At 45.0% G+C, this 22,558-nt stretch overlaps 1 protein-coding gene and 1 pseudogene across 11 annotated transcripts in view; both read right to left on the bottom strand.

Moving 5' to 3' along the window:
• LOC308584140 (uncharacterized protein) overlaps nucleotides 1–22,558 on the bottom strand; it is a 301,938-nt gene that overhangs the window by 113,278 nt on the left and 166,102 nt on the right. The window contains exon 5 of one of the 10 annotated variants that reach the window (XM_081188885.1): nucleotides 16,069–16,953. The exons of the other annotated variants lie outside the window; for them this stretch is intronic. Within the exon in view, the coding sequence (XP_081045011.1) occupies nucleotides 16,894–16,953 (60 nt within the window). The 3' untranslated portion in view covers nucleotides 16,069–16,893. Of the gene's footprint in view, nucleotides 1–16,068; nucleotides 16,954–22,558 lie in introns of those variants that run through there. 10 annotated transcript variants of the gene reach the window in all.
• LOC308583203 (reactive oxygen species modulator 1 pseudogene) lies at nucleotides 18,768–19,183 on the bottom strand (annotated as a pseudogene). The gene has a single exon. The product of its transcript is annotated as a reactive oxygen species modulator 1 pseudogene (transcript).

Genomic DNA, 22,558 nt, shown 5'->3' with positions numbered 1-22,558 from the left:
GATGGTTGAACAGTGTTCTCAAAGCTACCAGCATGAGTTTGACCAAACTGCGGGAGGCAGTGGAAGACAGGAGTGCCTGGCTTGCTTTGGTCCATGGGGTCACGAAGAGTCGGACACGACTAAACGACTAAACAACAACAAGCGTTATTTCCGGTGCCCATCCAGGTCAGAGTAGGCCCATGCACATAAGCTGTTTCTGGTGCTCCTCCAACCTAGAAGTGCGCCGGAAATAGTGTGTGTGCATGCGTATGGGCACGCGCTCCCCTGCCCTCTGGCCCGCCGCGCAATTGGCGCTGGAGACACTGGCCCAAGGTGCAGTAAGTTTGCTGACCTCTGTTCTAATATGTATGGCTGTGAAGACATGGCGCCTCTGAGCCAAACTGGACATTGGCCTTGGCAAATATCACGATTCCCAACCCACGTTTGCTGAGATAATGTGGCAATAGAGGGGAGGATTGGGAGCACCAGACACATGGTATTAAACTAGTGGTTTTGCCTTTGCCTTGCTGCTTCTTCCTGGAAAAACCTTTTTTTTAAAGCGCTAAACTGGACCAACGGTCAGTCTGGAGAAAGCTGTTTGATTCAGTGGCAAATAGCGGGTTTTCCCAGGAGGCAAGAGGTGGGGCAGGCAAGCGGAAGTGTGGCTGAGCCCTCTGTCACGCTCATTCATTTACATGGGTCTACTCTGAGTAAAAAGTTGCGAACTGCCAACCCTCATATATTTCCTAGAATACGAGCTGTGTTTGCCTTATTTTAAAGGCAGCCTTTATTATGTGTAGTTATTAATCATTTAACTGTAAAAAATATATTGGGTGTGCTGTCTGTGCTTATATATTTTAAATTATACTAAGCTCTGTTTAAATACGTGAAAGTTTTAAAAGAACTAACACCTGAAACGGGATGTTTTCACTAAATTATAATTATACTGCTAAATTCAGCAGAGGCTTGTTCTTAAAGAATCTACAGGGAATCCAGGAAAATTAGAGACCTGTCCCAGATGAACTTGTGCAAAGCATTATTAAACATTTAGAGGCAATGTACAAAAAAACAAATCACATATAGAGAGTCCTTGGGACTGAAGCCTTTCAGGCAACAGGTGGAGGCTACATGTTTGAATGCTTCCACAAAAATAAAAAATATTGTTAGGGAAAATAGCACAATAGAGAGAAGGCTAGGCCAGAGCCCTGTCTGCTTTATGATCTTGTTTTCCATTACCAGGGAGTTTTTGTTTTGAGGGAATAACAGATTCTTTGCAATCCCCAAGGTGCAGTTTGAAATAGTAAAATCCCAATAATGTTGATCTACATGAATTATGTTAATGTGTAGATTGGCCTTCAAGAGAAGAAAAAGCCTTGCCAAATAAAAATCAGCATGGCTTGTACAAAGGTAAGTTTTGCCTCCATCAGCTGTAATCCCCCCCATCTTCCTCCTCCGCAGGGCCATCTATCACCAGCTGTGGGAAGGATCCTAGGAGAGTGAGGGAGCAGGTGAAGAAAGAATCTGGGGCTGCTGCAGATGGGCTACTCTCTTTCCCCGCATGGCCAACAGCTGCCCTGTGGGACAGATGCCAGGAAGGTGAGATAGGCAGAAGATCATAGAATCAGAGAAGAGTAGAGTTGGAAGGGACCTTGAGGGTCATCTGGTCCAACCCCTGCAATGCCAGAATCTCAGCTAAAGTATCCATGACAGATGGCCATCCAACCTGTGCTTAATAACCTCCAAAGAAGGGGAGTCCACCACCTTCTGAGGGAGTCTGTTCCCCTGTCAGAAAACCCTTCCTGATGTTTGGCTGGACCCTCCTTTCTTGCAACTTGAACAGATGACAAAGTGCCTCCATTGGTTCCAAATGGGCGGTTGCATCCACTTACAGGGCCATCCCACGAAGCCGTGGGAAGGAGCCCGACAACTTTTCAATGTTGATCATGTTTACAGTGGACGCTCGGGTTGCAAAGGTGATCCGTGTGGGATGCACGTTTGCAACCCGCAGCGCCCGCAACCCGCAACGGTGCATCTGTGAACGTGCGGGTTGCGATTTGGCGCTTCTGTGCATGTGCAAAGCCCAGAAGTAACCCGTTCTGGTACTTCCAGGTTTCAGTGGCCCGCAACCCGAAAAAACACAACCTGAAGCATCTGTAACCCAAGGTATGACTGTATTGTGTTTTCTAAGAATCTGCATGAAGTTAGGCAGACAAGACGGAAAAACAGGGCAGCTTAAAAAATGTTTCCGTCACCCTTCTTTGCCTGATCATTTAAGCAAATCTCTAATCAGCATGGTGACGATAAGAATTAAAATCTTACTTTCGATTCAGGAAATTCCGTTGAGGTGATTTTTAATATAACAGGCTAAGCACAGAAGTAGAAACTCAAGCTGCTGTGAGCTTCCTCTAGACTACTCCCTGCATGTGTGGATGCTATCAGATGCAGAACAGCAAGTGTAATAGTTATTTTAAAATTGAGCGGACTTCCTATACTACCCCCCCCCCATTCTCACCTGCAGATGTGGGCAATACGCACAGATGGCACTTGCAATGCATATGCATGTGAGCTTTCAAATCTCACGTGCCGCATTTTAAAAGCAGGCTTTATCATACATAGTTGATGTAAACATAATATAGAATTGTTTATGCTGCATGTCTTTCTATATTGGAAATGATAGTAGAGAGTTCTTTTAAAACTGAAAATGCTTTCTGACATTTAACTCTGGGATATAAGCACACATGCGAAGCCCTTGTAATGCGCATGTGCGCGAGTGACAACGCCCTCCTCTTTACACAAGGGTAATTTAGATTGTAGTCAGCTATCCTTCAAGAATCCAGCCCGCTCTCTTCTTCCTGCGCCAAGTCTTCCTGCACGCTCTTTCTGAAGCCGAGCTAATTATCTTTCCTGGATGAGCCTTATCTAATTCAGAGCTGATGTCATTATGAAAACAACCATTTAATAACTCCAGCCACATCAAGTAAACGAACAGCGGGAGGCTGCGGCGAGTCCAGTCAAGGAGAGGAGGCAACCTGCTGCGCCGTCTGCTCTAATGAACGCAATTAGTCTGCAATGGCAGAGAATGAACTGCCAGGGCTTCTGCTGAAGATAAAAAAGCACACTCTCTTCTCTGTAATCTTGCACACAACTAGGTAAACAAACTGCTTATGCAGCCCTGCAAATCCGCACAAGATTAAGCTCTTATGCACAGATGAGTCAGGTCCCTTTCGCCGGGCTGGGTTTTAATGTGGTCCCTAAAGTACTGATCCATGTGAGATTTGTTTGTAGGGCTAGTTTGCACAACCATTGAACTGAGTGAGGAACGGGCTGAGCGAGCGGCTGCTTACCTTGCAACGCTTTTCAAGCTGTGGACACTTCATTTGTTTGTTGACTTTGCACATCGCCCTTAAATATTACAAGGGAGTTTGACAAAATTAAGGAGTTTGACAAAATTAAAGCCGCGATGAAGACACGGCAATTAATAAAGCAGTCAGATAAACGAGCAGCATTACAAAGGGGTCAGAGAAGTGTTAAAATCCCAACAGGTGTTAAAGAGGGAATGCAAGGTTTGCCTTGGCAGTCACATTGATTACAACCCATTGCCTCCAGCTGTGGAGCTTGCAAGATCTTTGAAACTGTGGACTGGAAATCCCTATACAGCACTGTTTGGAGTGATCAAAGCAGCTCATACACATTCCTGCATTGCAGGGGGCTGGGCTAGATGACCCATGGGGTCCCTCCCAACTCTACAATTCTATGATTCTGTGATTACCCCTCCCCCCCTTTTCTGTGCTGATTCCATCATCAACCAATCTTACCCTTCCTTAGACTCCCACTGCTGCAAGCAACAGGGATTATTCCTTAGTCATCTGGGGAACCAGCCCCCATCAAATCCTAGGTCAAGACGCAGGGGTCAGCAAACTTTTTCAGCAGGGGGCTGGTCCACTGTCCCTCAGACCCTGTGGGGGGGCCAGACTATATTTTTTTGGGGGGGAAATTGAACAAATTCCTATGCCCCACAAATAACCCAGAGATGCATTTTAAATAAAAGCACACATTCTACTCATGTAAAAGCACGCTGATTCCCAGACCGTCCATGGGCCGGATTTAGAAGGTGATTGGGCTGGATCCGGCCCCTGGGCCTTACGGTTGCCTACCCATGGTCAAGAGGTTAGATCAAGGTAGGAGTTTCACTACACTAGCTCCCTTCCAGTCCAGTTCACACAATCCACTTCCCCTATGACTAAGTGGTCATGTGCACACACACACACATACCCTTTCAGACAAAAACAAACACACACACTCAAGATCATAGAGCGAAATGTTATGATGAAATTGCTGACAGCCATTTTTCCAGCTACCATGGTGACCATGATCACAGGAACAGCTGCTTGCTGAAACTACGTAGGGTTCTGGGTTCACGTGTTAACCTTTCCACCCACAACTGCAAGCATAGGAAAGAATAAGGAGGAGGAGCAGTTGGCTTACAGGGAAAATGGGTTGTGTAAAATAGCCTGTGTTTCTGCGATTCCTCAGAATAGCTGGTGCCAGCTGGACCAAATTGGTATAAGTCTTTGCCTCAGGCAAGTCGGGACGTGGGTGGCACTGTGGTCTAAACCACAGAGCCTAGGGCTTGCCGATCAGAAGGTCGGTGGTTCGAATCCCTGCGATGGGGTGAGCTCCCGTTGCTCAGTCCCTGCTCCTGCCAACCTAGCAGTTCGAAAGCACGTCAAAGTGCAAGTAGATAAATAGGTACCGCTCCAGCGGGAAGGTAAACAGCGTTTCCGTGCGCTGCTCTGCTTTGCCAGAAGCAGCTTAGTCATGCTGGCCACATGACCCAGAAGCTGTATGCCGGCTCCCTCGGCCAATAAAGCGAGATGAGCGCCACAACCCCAGAGTCGGTCACGACTGGACCTAATGGTCAGGGGTCCCTTTACCCTTTACCTGCAAGTCAGCACATTTCCAGCAAAGATTTTCCTGCTGTTCCCTTGCCTGTACAGGCGTTTCCAGGAATATTCCCTTCCCACCACACCCCGCCCCCGAGCTTCCAACATCAAATAGCAATCTGGAGACCTATGTCCATGTTCATGGGTTGGTGCCCCCACCTGCCATTCCAGATAGCGAGATGGTGCACTATTGTGTAAGCCACATAGGAATATAGCAACCTGCCTTACACAGAGTCAGGCCATCAGGCTCCATATGGTGTACACTGACCGGTAGCAGTTCCCCCAGTGTTCCCCTGCCCTACATGCAGATGGCGAGGGCTGAACGTGAGACCTTGTTTATGCAAGGCATGGGCTCTAACACTGAGCTATGTTCCTTCCCCACACCAGATGTGCTTGAAAATGCAGACAAAAGGAGAAGCACTAGAGCAGGGGTCAGCCACCTTTTTCAGCCGTGGGCCGCTCCACCATCCCTCAGACCATGTGGTCAGCCAGACTATATTGGGGGGGGGGGGAATGAACGAATTCCTATGCCCCACAAACAACCCACATTCTACTCATGTAAAAACAAGCTGATTCCCGGACCGTCCGCGGGCCGGATTTAGAAGGCGATTGGGCCGGATCCAGCCCCCGGGCCTTAGTTTGCCTAACCATGGTCCAGAGCACCTCATTCAGCCAGCTTTGGGAAGGCAGTATGAGGGCTGGGGTTGGGGGCATCAATTTTTGGCCTCGATCCCTCCCTCCGTGCAAGACAGTGTGCAGCCCGTGGGTTCTCTTGCGGCCCACTTGGTATGAAAAGTTGGACCACCCTGATCTAGAGGGATGGCAAGGAGAGGAGAGGAGAGGAGAGGAGAGGAGAGGGGAGGACAGCCTCCTTCTGTAGAGATGCCGCCTTACAAGCCAGAAAACTCCTACATTTCTGCATTTGATTTGGGAAATGCAGCCAGTCAGTTTTCAGATGACAGAGAGCAGCAACTAGTTACTACTGCAGAGAAAGCGTTTCATTTTTTTTGCAGCTCTCTGTTACCAGCAGCTTTTTCTGATCTCGCTTCTCTGGGGAGAGCAACCTAGTAGAAGAAAACGAGCTACAAAACAACGCTGGGAGGAATGAAAAAATAATGCCGTGCAACTTTCAAAAATAATACTCGCTGTCTTGAAAGCCCTGTACAATTAATAAGCAAACAACAGCAGGAGCTGGAGCAATTGGCTGAGGCTCAGTATAAATCCTCAGATAGCAACGAGTGCATTATATTATCTGAAATAAGGACTCATCAGCGGCATGACTATGAAATTCGCGACAGGGAAAAAGATAAGTTGGTTCCCGGAGGAGCTGGTGGAAAGGCTTTAAAGCGGGGCAATTTGAATACAAAATCAACCAAAGAGCACAAACATTCGAAGTGCTTGTTTAGAAGTCAAGCACTCAGTCGCTGATCTGTTTTGCTGTTGAAAGCAGAACATCTACAGCTGCCAAAACCACACCCAGCTCCCTTGGACTGCTGCTGGCAGGGCTGCCTCCCCTGTTTCTTATGATTTGGCAGCCAGCAAGTTCAGCAAAGGATTGGCAATACACTATTTTGCAAAATGTAACCATTCTCCCTTTTCACCCTGTTCCCACACTCTTCCTACTCTAAAAAAAAAAAAAGCTAATTCTATTCCAGGCTGCATCAGCAGATGCATAGTGTCCTGATCGATGGAGTAATAGTCCCACACTTTTTCTGCTTGGGTCAGGCCACACCTGAAATATTGTGTCCCGTTCCGGGTGCCACAATTGAAGAAGCACCTTAGGGGTCTTTGTGGACCGCAAGCTTAACATGAGGCAACAATGTGATGCAGCAGCAAAAAAAGGCTAAAGCTATTCTAGGCTGCATCAACAGAAGTACAGTGTCCAGATCAAGGGAAGTAATAGTACCGCTCTATTCTGCCTTGGGCTGACCACATTTGGAATGGGAATGAGGAGACTGAGAGGAGACACGATAGCCATCTTCTATGTTTCCTTCTGGGAAACATATTCCAGTGGTGGGTGGGGTCAGAGGGAAAACTGGGCAAAGCAATGGATGTGACTCTTTCCTTCATATAATAGGCTACATCTTCTTAACCACACCAAAATCAGAGGATTTGTGTACACACACACACACCTCCATCCGGGCAAGAAGGAGCTACTACAGTCGTACCTTCAATCTCAAATGCCTTGGCTCCTGAACAAATCAGCTCCCGAACCATCAAAACCTGGAAGTGAGTGTTCCGGTTTGCGAGCAATTTTCGGAAGCCGAACATCTGGTGTGGCTTCTGATTGGCTGCAGGAGCTTCCTGCAGCCAATTGGAAGCCGCGTTTTCTTTTCCGAACGTTTTGGAAGTCGGGCGGACATCTGGAACAGATTCCGTTCGACTTCCGAGGTATGACTGTATTATAACTTGAAGACACATCCCAGACAGAGAAAAGCACTTGAGGGGGGGCTGGCACGGGGCATGGCCTAGGGAGATTACTGAGGGCCAGATAAACAAGCACTGAGGGCCACATTCAGCCTCTGTAGGCCAGAGGTTCCCCACTCATTCGATAGCTCCTGGTGAGGTGGTCTCTGCCCCTCTCAACGGCCACATAAGGGTTTATGCTGCTAGATCCGTTTTGTGCATCAAAAACATCTGCATAAGAAGCGCACAGAGTGAAAAAAGTTGTGTGTGTGTGTGTGCAGTCGGACCTATGGGATTTAATAAGGAGGTAGGTAGTAAAATCTAGAAAATCTTATCCAAACAGCATATTATGAGACGTAATTACTTGACTAGTCAAAGACACTTATTGACCCATATTGAACTCCACTTAAACCGTATATGCAAGTAGACAATCACTACATAACAGTGCAAAACAAAAAGAAGATTACAGGGATGAGCTTCCTCTTACATTTTGCTGAGCATGTTAATATTTCATTTGTTTCAAGGCAAGTGGTGGTGGGGGCTCAGCTTCATAGTTATGCTTTGTGGGAGAAGAAAGTTTCATGATCCCTTCCTAGGAATAATGGGGGGGGGGGCGAACATCCCTTTAACCTCCCATTCTTTTCAAGGCACCTCAGCTTTTATTGTTCCCTCTCTGTCTTATCCATTTCCCCAAATTTCCTTCCTTCTTTCTCTGTTATCTTCATTTGTGCCTCTGTCTTTCTCTAATAATTCTTCTTTTTTTTCTTCCCCCTTTTATGTCCCCTCCCCTTTCAGTTTCAAAAAGTTTGGCGTTGGGGCAGTTTTAACTGAAACTTATTGTAATATTTTTATATAAACCACTTTCTGAGGTTCACCTCAGGTGCCTTGGCGGAAAGGCGGTAAATAAGTGCAAAAATTAAATAAATATAATAAAAAGCAATACATAAATACAAATAAATATATAACAAATAAGAGTCCATTGATGCATTTAAAATTCTAAAGAAGTCTATTTGAAGGAAAGGAATGAACCAAGCACTTGACTAACATGTTCAAAAACTTTCCTAACACCCAACATCTTTCTCTGAGAATATGTCTGTCGGCCCCTCCAAACTTTTGTTGGGGCGAAGGAGCTACGGGTGCATTTAGCAACATATAATTTACGCAATAATAGTGCACTAGTGGTAGATTTATACAGCACTGTCCTCACATTTTTCTGCTTTATCTGTTTTCCATCAGTGTTTCCCCAAAGCAGCCGCATTTATTGCTGTTCTGAGGGGCATTATTGCACTATAGTGCAACAAAAGCAAGTCAACATTCACTTACCCACCTGGAACATGTTGTGATATAAAGAGGATCGCAGCAGGAAGCTAGAGGACACGCACTGATTGCAAAGAAGTGGCATATCTGCCCCAAACCATTTGCACTTGCAAAAAGTATTGAAAGGTGGATCGTGTATAACTGCTTGGATAAAATCATGACCACAAATCATCATGAATGCACAATAAAATGGACTTCTATAGGGGCCCTTTGCTATACAGTGGTGCCTCGCAAGACGAAAAGAATTCGTTCCGCAAGTCTTTTCGTCTTGCGATGTTTTTCGTGTTGCGAAGCACGGTCCGTCGCAACTGCGCCTCTTCAAGCGGCTTTTTTTTAAAAAGCGCAAGACGTTTTCGTCTTGCGAAGCAAGCCCATAGGGAAATTCGTCTAGCGAAGCAACGCCAAAACAGAAAACCCTTTCGTCTAGCGAGTTTTTCGTCTTGCGAGGCATTCGTCTTGCGGGGCACCACTGTAGCGCCTTTTGCTGTTTCTTAGGCTGTTACCCTCTTCTTACCTATAATATGTAGCCTCTGTTCAACCGGGGCTACTATTCCAGCACAGGTGTAATGAATTACTTGCAGCTATAACATCTATTGGGTTAAACCACAGAGCCTAGGACTTGCCGATCAGAAGGTTGGTGGTTCGAATCCCCGCGATGGGGTGAGCTCCCGTTGCTCGGTCCCTGCTCCTGCTAACCTAGCAGTTCAAAAGCAAGTCAAAGTGCAAGTAGATAAATAGGTACCGCTCCGGCGGGAAGGTAAACGGCGTTTCCGTGTGCTGCTTAGTGGCTTAGTCATGCTGGCCACATGACCCGGAAGCTGTACTCCCTCGGCCAGTAAAGCGAGATGAGCGCCTCAACCCCAGAGTCGGCCACGACTGGACCTAATGGTCAGGGGTCCCTTTACCTTTTTTTATAACATCTATTAATAAGTTGGGCTGCAGCGTTCTACACAAGCTGCGATTTCTGGGGTGCATTTCAACAATCCAAATGTAAAGTAAGCCATCAACGGATCAGTACAATCCCCACTTTCCTACAAAGAGGCACAGCTGGTCTGCCATCTGAGGCTGGCTTTCATGGACACCACAGAAATGAACTGTACACCTTGCATGGGGGGGGGGGAAACAAGTCCAAAGATCCTTTGGATCATCTCTTACTTCCATGACCAATAATTCTTTCCCTTTGGTCTTATGGGCCCAGGCGGCAATCCAGGCCACAGTTAATTGTGTTTAAGCCCCGTTGGTTTCAAAGGGATTTAAGCAAACAGCACTGTGGACTGGGTCACAGCCCAGATTTTCAAAGCTTTCAAAGATACTGTATTTAAAAACCGCTCTTTTGGCATCCAGATGAGTTGCAGATTTTTCAACATCACAACAGCTCCCAATTTAGCTGTGCATGACAGTGCTTTCGTAAGAAAACTCTTCACCCAACGTTTGTATGGTTCTACCTGCACAGTAAACCATTGTGTAAGATCAGTAATGAGCGGTCTCTTGTTCAGAGGCGGGAGGAAAGTTTAATAAAATAGGCATGGTTGCCAAACTCTACTACTTCAAGCAGAAAATTATCCATTGTAGGGCTGACCTCCTTCCTAGTTTTCTACAAATCTTTTGGCCTGTGGTATCTTCACTCATGTCCCAGGACCAGCTACTAATTGACAATGCCTTTGGTTGGGCAAATCCCAAGTCCTGTGGAGAACCCATCAAGCTGACTGTGCAGAATTCATGCTGTATTCTGAGGAAGGTCAGAAGTTGAAGTAGTGTAAAAATCAATTGTTTTATTTCAGTTATCATGTGAAGCTATCATGAAGTAGAAGATCTGTCTCCCTCTCCAACTCATCTACTGAGTGACTAACAATTAGTGGTTACAAGACAAAGGAGTAATAGTGCCACTGTATTCTGCTCTGGTCAGACCTCACCTGGAGTACTGTGTCCAGTTCTGGGCACCACAATTCAAGAAGGACACTGACAAACTGGAACGTGTCCAGAGGAGGGCAACCAAAATGGTCAAAGGCCTGGAAACGATGCCTTATGAGGAACGGCTAAGGGAGCTGGGCATGTTTAGCCTGGAGAAGAGGAGGTTAAGGGGTGATATGATAGCCATGTTCAAATATATAAAAGGATGTCACATAGAGGAGGGAGAAAGGTTGTTTTCTGCTGCTCCAGAGAAGCGGACACGGAGCAATGGATCCAAACTACAAGAAAGAAGATTCCACCTAAACATGAGGAAGAACTTCCTGACAGTAAGAGCTGTTTGACAGTGGAATTTGCTGCCAAGGAGTGTGGTGGAGTCTCCTACTTTGGAGGTCTTTAAGCAGAGGCTTGACAACCATATGTCAGGAGTGCTCTGATGGTGTTTCCTGCTTGGCAGGGGGTTGGACTCGATGGCCCTTGTGGTCTCTTCCAACTCTATGATTCTATGAGTGGGGTTGCTTCCAGATGGCTTGTTTTTGGTTTTTTTAATTGGCTGGATGCAGTATCTATCTATCTATCTATCTTTATTTATTTACATACATATACATTACATATTCAAATACTGTAGGTTTCAAAGTGGTACCTCGGGTTAAGAACTTAATTCGTTCCGGAGGTCCGTTCTTAACCTGAAACTGTTCTTAACCTGAGGTACCACTTTAGCTAATGGGGCCTCCTGTCGCGGCCATGAGATTTCTGTTCTCATCCTGAGGTAAAATTCTTAACCTGAGGTACTATTTCTCGGTTAGCGGAGTCTGTAACCTGAAGCATCTGTAACTCGAGGTACCACTGTATAAATAAAACACATCATGTATTCTTCAACTTTAACATTACAAATTATATGCTCACATTAGTCAAGTATTTATACACCTTTCCCTTTCCCCATATTCCCTTGTGACCCCCCCCCCATGCATGGCATCTTTAATTCTACTTTCTAATATTACTATTGCGTTTATATTTATTATCTAGCGTATTCAAAATTCCTTCTTTCTTTTCATTAATCTTATCTTTGTGAAATTAATCTCTGATGGCCTGTTTTATTGTGCATCCAACCTGATTTGTTCGCACAAAGTTTGTGAAGAGGCTAGATGGTGCTGGGTGCTTATTGCGTCTTGATTCTGATTTGCTTGCTGGGCCATTGTACACCACTACATCAAGCAACTGTTCCATACTTTCCAATGCATTTGTGGAAGAAGTGAGTGTCTTGTGCACCAGCTCAACTTTAATTGTGCAACCTGACTGATTCCCACTGGGAAACAGCATCGGTCTGGAAGCATCCCGGGTAAGGACTCTGGGAAAACAGGCCACCTGGCGGGGCTTGTTTCGGATATCAACACGCTTGTTCATCTGATGCAATCCATCTAAGTCTTCATCTTTCCAATCCACCCATTGAAAACATTTCATAGGCAATCTGAGGTATCCACAAATCCTTTTCACTGGGACAAAAGTTATGGCAGCTAATAAAAAGCTGCCCTTCCCTTCTTAAAACACGTGGGAAAGCTGCAAAAATGATATCTAAGCGGTGGTGTAGCATCAGAGATTTCGGCAGAATAAATGAGAAGAGCTCGGTGAATTAATGGCTACTGTGCCTTGCCAGAACCTGCTGCCCTGTGCCTTACGGTTGGAGGGAGAGACTTGTGCAAGCCCTTCTATGGCACCGGCAGATAGCATCACTAAAAATGCTTCCACGCAAACGACTCTGCAGGAATTCTTTGATCAGCTGCAACAGGGTCAGCTATTCACTAATATACCCAGCTTGCCTCCAAACTCTCGAGACAGAATATTGGAAGGCTATGCTGTTGCACAATGAAAGCACATTAATAGACAGGGACTCCCCCCTACTCACACGCTGCTACCCACTTCAAAAGCTCTCAGTCAAATCCTCTCCTCCCACCCAGGAAGAGATGATTTCTTGTTTTGGATGTCTTTGATGTCAGTGTGGGGTTGCTAGCCAGAAAATACAGAGCGGGTTTCGAAGGCGTGGAGGTGGGGGGATTCACAAACTACACCTCGCCATCCTTCCTAAAGCAAAGGATGCAGCTAGGACCTCAGCACAAAGAGATGATTCCAAACCCTGTGTTTGCTTCTGAGGTTGCAATGCATTTGCACGGGAGAAGCAGCACCACGACCCTTCGCCCAACCACTTGTTTCCATCTGCAGCCCCTTCCCCCCAAGAACAAAGCCCTGGTCAGTTCGCACACCTGTGGGCACAATATCATTGTGCCTCCTGCTGGCCCTGCCCCCTCAGTCCATGCATTCACCCAAAATTTTGAAGACAGCCTGCAGGATTAATTGGATTCGCCACCCCACAAAGAAACAGCTGCACAGACTGGTACGTAAAAAAACACACGTCGAAGAGCCCTGCTTGATCCTGTCTAGCACAGCCTCCTACTCTCACTACAACCAACCAGATGCCCGACAAGTTTTAAAATACCTTTAACAAGGGAGAATTCTTGCATTTACTCCTTCGCAAAGACATGTTGCAGGTGCAGCTTACTCGGCTGCGGCAGTAAAGTTATTTGGAGCAGTGCTTTACAAGGGAGTACATATAAGAATGATCCCTTGACAAACATGTTTTGAAATGTGTTGGGAGCAATCTGCTTCTTTCTAAGTGGGGTCAGTGGGAGGTTGTTACCATTACAGCTGTGTTTTTTATCTCTCATAATTGTGTACTGTTGGATTGTCCATAACCTCTAGTCAACAGTACAACAAATAGAAAGACTCATCAAGCTTCTACCATGGTGCAGATCAAAAGATCGTGGTGTAAGATAATGTCTTTCAGAAGGGTTAAGGAAAAGACTACAGGTAGTACTATCAGTGCTAATCCTGCTGAAAGTAGACCCACTGAAATGAATGAACAGGACTAATTTAGGTCCATTAATTTCAATCCACCTACGATGAGTAATGCTTAGAAACACTCATGCCTCAAGCCTTCACGAGATGCCACCACATACTTTATAGAGCAATTATTGCCCCATAGAACCTGAAGTTTGCATTGCCCACCTCTTATTTGCATAGTTCAGCCTCCATACCATTTTCTAGTCCTAGAAGCGTATGATAAAGAGACTGAATCCAGGAACCAGCTTATGGATAATAATGGAACACGTGTGATTCTTTTTTCTTTGATGCTGTGATATACCTGTCAGCTTTTGCAGAATCCGTGGAGATTTTATTTTGCAAAATGTATACTTCTTTTGCTGTCCATTAGCATTGTGATGCCATAAGAGTTAAAACACTCAATTAACAATGCAATCCTGCATTCCACTTAAACCCAAAAGTGCAATTTCAGTCCAAACCCTTGCAATTCTGGAATATCAGGATATCCAGAAAGTGGTTCTTCCTTCCATGCCCCATGCTGCCTTCTTGTAAATTTGGGGTAGCAGTTACAACAGAAGTTCACACAGGAGGAGGAGACATTACATAAGAAAACCCCAAACAGCGCACTGCTGACTACACATAAATGTTAACAAAGGACTCGTGTGGCTCTGCGGATGTCAGGTCCTAAGAAGCAAAAACACATTCCTCTCCTCTCTCTTCCTTGTTGGCGGATGGTTCACAATTTATATTTTTAGAGATCTACAGTTACATTATTGACACAAAACAAACTGTTAAGTGTGGTTACAGGCAGTCGAGTTTTATTTTATTTTGGTCCAAAAGGAGACACATAAACCTGAGTTGTGGCTCCAGAAAACAAGAATTACTCTTAATGAACTGTCAAGGAAATTCTGGCTGATACACAATTTGGCAGGCGCTGCAACCCGTACTATAACTGCCCGGGACTGTGGCAACACGACACTGGGAAGCTGTTTTACTAGATGAGTAATGAAGTGCTGAGTGAAGAGTTGGGAGTAATTATTTTGTCAATGTGTATGCGTAATGCACACATACATATGTAAGATACACACACACACACACACACACACACACACGAGTGTGTGAGCAGCCAGAGTTGCACTACTCCAGATGTAGAGATGCAGCTGTGATATGCTTGGCAATAACTCACCACTGGGTGTGTGCCTGCAAAGATGGATTCAAAGCACTTTTGCACTTTGAGGTCTGAATCTGCCCAGTTCCTGGTCATAAATCAGGAAAGGGCTGCACTACCCAACCTGTCAGTGGCGCACCAAGGAACCACTCTGGTGGTGGAATACAGATGCTTGGGCCAAAAGGCTCTTCACTCGCGCCAAGTCCGCACCGCGAGCTAGCGTACTTCTGCCTGGTTTGTTCACATCCATGGCATTGCTCACATCCAGTTTTATGCGAGTGAGCATCATTTTCCGCTCTTGCAGTTCCAGTACAGTAATGATGCTCCATTTTACAAGTGCATCCTGCATCCACAGGTTTTGGACCGTCCTGAGTCATACAATCTGCCAGTGTGTGTTTTCACTGATCCTCTCAATTTCAATACTTCCTTAAAATTGGGTGGGAGGGCGGAATATAAATGAAATAAATAAATAAAATAGTTGTGCACCTGCAAAGCAGCCAATGGGAAGCTAAGTGCTTCAGCTTATACATTTCATGTATAATGCCTCAGGTCTGCCACTTAGAATCTCAGTGCTGAACTAGACACTATGTTCACCACACAGCTTAGCTTCCCTATGGCAAATTTGCTAGCTTTGAGGCACATCATCTACTACAGGGTTCCCCCCCCAAAAAAAATATGGTGGTCTGTGGACCACCAGTGGTCCTCAAGCTTCATTCAGGTGGTTCACAGCATGTCCGCATTAAATCTACATGCTGATTTTAAATTGCATCTTTATTGCTTCTCTTCTTTCAAAAAAATTGCATCTCTGGAAGGCAGAAAACACACTTTCCTGCTGTGTGTGTACACACCCGTTCTCCCAGTGAAATCAGTGGGCCTTCCTTCAAGTAAACGGGTTTGGGATTGTGCTGTAATCCTTTCTTCCCTTCACTGAGAGTAAGGGCTCACCCAGACTTCCTTTCGCACCACACTTAACAGGCACATTTGAAGGCCTGTGTCCAAGGAGCCGTTTTTGTCCCACCATTTCCCCAGGGAAAACCCGCTGTTTACCACAGAAAGAAAGAAAGAAAGCTGCTTAGGGAAAGACATGGAAAGTACAGACCTGTGCCTGGAAAGCTTGGCATAATAATAATAATAATAATAATAATAATAATAATAATAATAATGATGATGATGATGATGATGATGCCACCCATCTTACTGGATGCCAACCTATCAAGAGATGCCTATGGAAAATAAAATTATCCACCTGGGTGATTTTAACGGAAGAGTTGGGCAAAATTTCAATCTGTGGCCTAGGACAATTAGGAAAGAAGGAATTGGCAACAGCAACCAGAATGGAATCTTTCTTTTGACTATATGTGCAGCACACAACCTTGTTATTACCAACACTGTCTTTCGACAAAAAAATAAATTTAAAACATTGTGGAGGCACCCTTAGACTATGTATTTGTCTGAGCTGAAAATCGCCTCTTTACCAGAGCTATGACGAATGCCAACGACTGCTGGACAGACCACCGATTAATATGTTCCATGATGGCTGTCAAGATTATACCTCAACATTGGCTTCAAGGAAGGAAACCAAGGCACAAAATGAACACTCAAGCCCTTCAAGAGTCTATTAAGCAGGATTGCTTCCAAACAACTCTTAAGGACCATCTGCTTTCAGAGTTCCCTAATAACATTGAGGAACACTGAACCAAGCTAAAAACATCCATTATGGCACCCTGTGAAAAAAACTATTGAATAACAAACCAAGAAACACCAGGGCTGGTTTGATGAGAATGATAGTGAGATTGAATGCATTATTGACAAGAAAAGGAAGGCCTTTCAGATCTGGCAAAGAGATAGAAACTGTGCCACTAATAATAATAATAAAAAAAAACAACAATGCCAAGCTAAGGCTGAGGTTCAAAGAAGAACCAGAGAACTAAAAAACACCTGGTGGATTTAAAAAAATGCTCAAGAGATCTGCCTGGTTCCCTGTAACCTCGCTTCTCGCAGTGAGGGAACCACCTGAAGGCCCTCGGAGCTGGACCTCAGTGTCCGGGCTGAACAATGGGGGTGGAGAAGCTCCTTCAGGTATACTGGACCAAGGCCATTTAGGGCTTTAAAGGTCGGCACCAACACTTTGAATTTTGCTCGGAAAACATACTGAGTCTGGATGAGCCTGACTGAATGAACTGAGACTTAGGTCTTTCTAGAAATGCACTGGATTGATCTACATGACATTGAAGCTCTTTGAGCATGCCATTTCAGTATCGCATGCTGCTGCTCCCTGTATTCCTGTTATTAATAGATTCACTGCTGTCGGGGGGTGGGTGGGTTCTTTCTTCCCGAAAGGATAACGGTTCCTGCCGGCTGGAGAAATGAAATAAAAGCATTATAAAAAAATAAAAAATGCCCAAAGTGTCTAGCTTGGCTTGTGAAGGTGTGGCTGTAATTGTGCATCTATATTCCTAGCAGCTTCTAACAGGTGTCCCATTAGCTGTGCCTGAGCTTCTGTTAGCAAAGCTGAACTGGAACCAGTGCCAAAAAAACTCCTGAAAGGAAACACACCCTGTCTGGTAGCTCGCCTCCACACAGTAGGTGACGGTGAAGAAGGCTCAGCTGCAGAGGAAGGAAGCTGTGCAGCCCACACAGTTGTTAAAGCGTGAGTGTGTGTATTAGGTAGGACCTCAAAACAGAGGAGGAGAACTTGGAACAAAATAATAATAATAATAATAATAATAATAATAATAATAATAATAATAATAATATATTATTATTATTATTATTATTATTATTATTATTATTATTATTATTATTATTATTATTATTATTATTATTATTTATACCCCGCCCATCTAGCTGGGTTTCCCCAGCCACTCTGGGCGGCTTCCAACAGAATATTAAAATACAATAGTCTATTAAACATTAAAAGCTTCCCTAAACAGGGCTGCCTTCAGATGTCATCTAAAAGTCTGGTAGTTGTTTTTCTCTTTGACATCTTGTGGGAGGGCGTTCCATAGGGCAGGTGCCACTACCGAGAAGGCCCTCTGCCTGGTTCCCTATAACCTCGCTTCTCGCAGTGAGAGAACCGCCAGAAGGACCTCGGCACTGGACCTCAGTGTCCGGGCAGAACGATGGGGGAGGAGACGCTCCTTCAGGTATACTGGACCGAGGCCGTTTAGGGCTTTAAAGGTCTGCACCAACACTTTGAATTGTGCTCGGAAACATACTGGGAGCCAATGTAGGTCTTTCAAGACCGGTGTTATGTGGTCTTGGCGGCCACTCCTAGTCACCAGTCTAGCTGCCGCATTCTGGATTAGTTGTAGTTTCCGGGTCACCTTCAAAGGTAGCCCCACATAGAGCACATTGCAGTAGTCCAAGCAAAAGGTCTAGGCTAGGAAGTCTAGGCTAGGACTTCCCTATGCGATGTGTTAGCTTTTCAAGCTGAGGATGCTTCTCCTCTGGGATAACAGGCACATGTGTGACCGCCACCCCACCCCCCCCGTGCCCCACAATTTGAACTCGTACAGTCCACACAGTCTGCATTGCATCCTATTTCCCTCAATATATAAATTGCTTCTAAGGGAGGATATGGCATGAGCAGACAACAGGAGTATTTGCTGTTTGCTGCCATGGTCTGGCACCTCATGCCAAGGATTTTCTTCTTAAAAGCAGCGTTTAAGGAGAACAGGATGGGGGTGGGGAGCAGCAGCAAATGATGAAAACCAATAAAGATTATTGAAACCAGCAGAACAGCCCAAAGTCTCTCAGCATAAAAATAAAGCAAGAGACTAAAAGATCTGAAAGGGAAGGGAAGTCATTGCCTGGTAGGGAAATGACATCAGAATTGGCCCCAGACAGGCCTCACCTGGGCAGAGCATTCAAAAGTCAGGGAGCCACAATCTACAAGGCCCTGTCTATCTCACTTCCCAAGATGGTGGTGGTGGGTCTTTGTTTGCACAAGCAGAAAAAAGGCCTCTGGTGACGATCTTAATTCATGTGCAGATTCGTGCAGGAAAAAGAGGTCCTTCAGATACCTGAGCCTCAAACTGTTTTGCATTTTTTTAATGATTCCTATAATTGATCATTATTTGAGGTCACATCCATGGAGATCCATTGTATACAGAGATTCCATTGCTTCTAAATCTCCACTGCCTTTGCCACTTTTGTTATGGAGAAAAAGATTTACAAACTCTTGCTACAGCAATAAAGGCCGAAACTTATTTTGATGGATTATTCAATCTTGGTGCAGAAATTTTTATTCTACTACATAGCAGAACTTCCAACTTGCAGGGGCACTGGTCTTCGTGATAGAAAAGTAACATTAACAGCGGATTCCCATGCCAAATGCCACAAATGTCCCAAAAGTTCCACCACTCTGCAACATGGTTTTGCCAACACCACCCAACAGTCATCGCCCTCTCATGCCAAACCTGAGACAAGAAAATGTGTCGAACAGTGCACCTGCTGCCATACCAACAGCAAAGCCCATCATGAAGCCCATTTTCACTCTGTCAAAGCAACTATGGTAGGTTGGGATTGGCCATATGGTCCCTCTGTCACAGGCATCTCGACCACTCTGTGCTTCGTTAAACCCAAGTTTCCCCAACTGTTTTGCATTTTAAAAGGTGGTGAGTTGCCTGATGCAACTCTCCCAAAAGTTATTGAGCAGGGTACCGCAGCAGCAGCAGCGAGAGTTCCTGTGCGCCATTTTGGAGCCCATAAGTTTTTTTGTGGTTTTTTTTTACAAAGCCTTTTAAACATTTGTTTCTAGACTTTGGCTCACTGACTTCTTCAGGCTCTGGAGAGGGTCTCCTCACAAGCCATGAGGACTTTCCAGCTCTCTCTTGCCATTTCCAGGTTTGAATTGATTGATTTCCTGGCACCGCGCATATACGTGAGCGCAGGTGAATCAATCATGCGTAAGCGGCGGATGCTTGTACAGTGGTACCTCAGATTAAGTACTTAATTTGTTCCAGAGGTCCGTTCTTAACCTGAAACTGTTCTTAACCTGAAGCACCACTTTAGCTAATGGGGCCTCCCGGTGCTGCCACGCCACCAGAGCACGATTTCTGTTCTCACCCTGAAGCAAAGTTCTTAACCCAAGGTAATATTTCTGGGTTAGCGGAGTCTGTAACCTGAAGCGTATGTAACCTGAAGCGTATGTAACCCAAGGTACCACTGTACGTCATTAATTTTTGTAACGAGTGTCAAAGCAGGTTAAGCAGAGCAATAGATATCTGGACCAAAGTATACCCAGGGAGTGGGAAAACTGAGCAGGGATATGCATCTGTATGGATGTTCCATACAGGGAAAGTCATTCCACTGTTAGCCTCTGGCCTGGCAATTCTCTGTTCTCCTGTTGTGCTAGGAAAGAATATCACTGTTTGTATGAACATCTTATTTATTGTTCGTATGAACATCTTATTTATCATATGAATAAACTCATATGAGGACAACGTTTGTAAAACCCCAAACCACCACCTTTTAAAAATACAGGGGACCTTGGAATGTCAGAAACAACACACACCAGATTGAGGTTTCTCTCTCTCTTTTTTAAAAGAATAAACAAAACATTTTTCTTCTTCACATGCTCTTTCCGTATCAGCTTCGCAAAAAAATCCCTTTACTCTTCAAGATCTGAGAAGACTGCAGGCTGGGTGTGTGGTGAGGGGGAAGGAAAGGATGTTATCATAAAGAAGAGCTGAGTGATTCATCTCTTCTAGAGTCTGATCCTATATTCCTGATATCAATCTGCTCTACAAAGAAATGCCATTTAATGGAACAAATCACACCCTAGACCATTCGTCGAAGGACCAATGCTACAGGTGTATTTGGTCTCTGGGCAACTCCCAGACTCCAGCGGTCTCCATTTATGGGAGAGATTTCCAACAGTCTGGTTCCTGTCCCTGGTAAATTCTTGACCCTATTTTGGAAAATTTGGGCGGTGCCTTTGTAAAACACTTTTAGTGTGGCTTGTTAGAATTGCCATTCTTAAGGAATCCTTTTGAGTCTCTAGATATCCTTCTCCCCAGGAAAGGGGGAAATGGAATATCCACCATCATTCTGGCTTTGAGATCTAACATAGGCAGAGGGGGACGCCAATGTTCCTGCTCTCTCAGAGGGAAGATAGGGTTCCAACCTCCAGATAGCAAAAATTCTGACACCTCAAACTAGATGTATCTGAGCATATACAAAGTGCCACTTTGCCAAATGGAACCAAGCACTTTTAAGCATGTGTAGCACGCATTTGCCTTTGGCCAGGAAGCTGCAATCTTAAAATAAGCAAGTGCCTATTAGAATGCACAGAGCTTCTCTTCTAAACATGAAAGGGTACATTAATTTCTTTCATGTCAATGGATCTTAGAAAAAGCAGAGAAGTGACACACATGAGCTCATGTCGTACATGCAGACAACTGGGCTTTACGTTCTCCAGTTCCAGCAACTGGGGAAAAGGGGGGGGGGCTCTTGATTGAGTCAGCAAAATCCTGCTGGTGAGAAAACTGTGAATCAGCTCTGCATGCACTACCTGCTTTCTCTGTTTCATGAGGCCACTGGTGGTCTCAACCTCCACACCATGACCGCTGTACTGTGCTCACTGTTCTCATATAAATGCCTCAAAAGGAGCAGGGAAGAGTACAGTTGTACCTTGTTTCTCGAATGGAATCCGTTCCAGAAGTCCGTTCAACTTCTGAAAATGTTCGAAAACCAAGGCACGGCTTCCTGCACGCAATTGGAAGCCACAAAAGCCACATCAGATGTTCGGCTTCCAAAAAAGTTTGCACACTTACTTTTGTGGTTTGCGGCGTTCGGGAGCCAAAACGTTTGAGTCACAAGGCGTTCAAAAACCAAGTTACGACTGTATTCCCAAAGCCAAGGGGGGAGCAGGAGGGAGCTGCCCCCCCAATCAAGTAAATCAATAAAAACACTTAACTAACTGAGGTTCTGCCCCCCCCCCCATGAAGCCTGCTCCCCATAAATGCTGGCTACACCCATGATGTTCCATAAGGCAATTAAAAGGCACTGAGGGTAAAACAAGTCACATATTCTTGGGCCTATCACCTTTGTTTGCTCGCTTGTTTACTTATTTGTGCCACATTTCTTAGCAGTGTACAAGCGTGCAGATAAAATTAGCACAACACAGAAATACAATGTAAAAACCAACGAATGAACGTAATGAAATACAACCGAAAATATGAACCCAAAAAAGCTAAAAGCAGGAAGTTCTTCACCCAGTGCTGAAAAAAACCCTGTAATGTTGACAACCAGGTGTGCATCCCTTATAGAGGGTGTTACAAAGTCAGGGGGCCAACACAGAAAAGGATCTCTCTTTTGCAGAAGGCACAGTATACCTCTACTAGAGAGGGTACTTGGAACAAGACCTTTCCTGAAGGCATAGGTCTTCAGGTATTTTGGTGCCAAGCCATCTAAGACTTTAAAAAGATAACCACCAGCACCTTAAACTGGGCTCAGAAGTCCATAGGCTGCCAAAACAAATCTTTCAAAACCTTGAGATTCCATCCCTATGAACAAGATAATGTTTGGAAAAATGCAGAGGCAACAAATTGTGGAAACTGTTCTTGGCTATCCACAAGACACTACTATCCTGGCCACTTACTGTATACAACTAGGAGGTGGGGGGGGACTGTGCTCCTCCAGATGTTGGACTTCAACTCCCATCATTTCCAGCACAGCACAGCCAATGGTCAGGAATGATGGGAGCTGTAGTCCAGCAACAACCAGAGAGCCACAGACTCCCCGTTTCTGCTGTACAAACTCCTGTTTAGCCAAGCACCACCTTATAGTCTTCGCTCACTTACTGCCAAGCACTTACCAATAAGCACCATTTAAATCAGCAAAACAGAAGACTAAATGACTAGAGGCTTCTTAAAAAAGAAAGAAAGCAACTACTGCCAACTGACTCATGAAATGACAGTTCTGTAACTTCCAAAAACACAGCTCCCGCTCCCAAATT

The sequence above is a fragment of the Podarcis bocagei genome (assembly GCF_964188305.1).
Source record: "Podarcis bocagei genome assembly, chromosome: 3".
In the NCBI taxonomy this organism is placed as follows: domain Eukaryota; kingdom Metazoa; phylum Chordata; class Lepidosauria; order Squamata; family Lacertidae; genus Podarcis; species Podarcis bocagei.
Note: the sequence above shows the minus strand (reverse complement) of the source record. Positions and strands in the feature narration are given on the sequence as shown.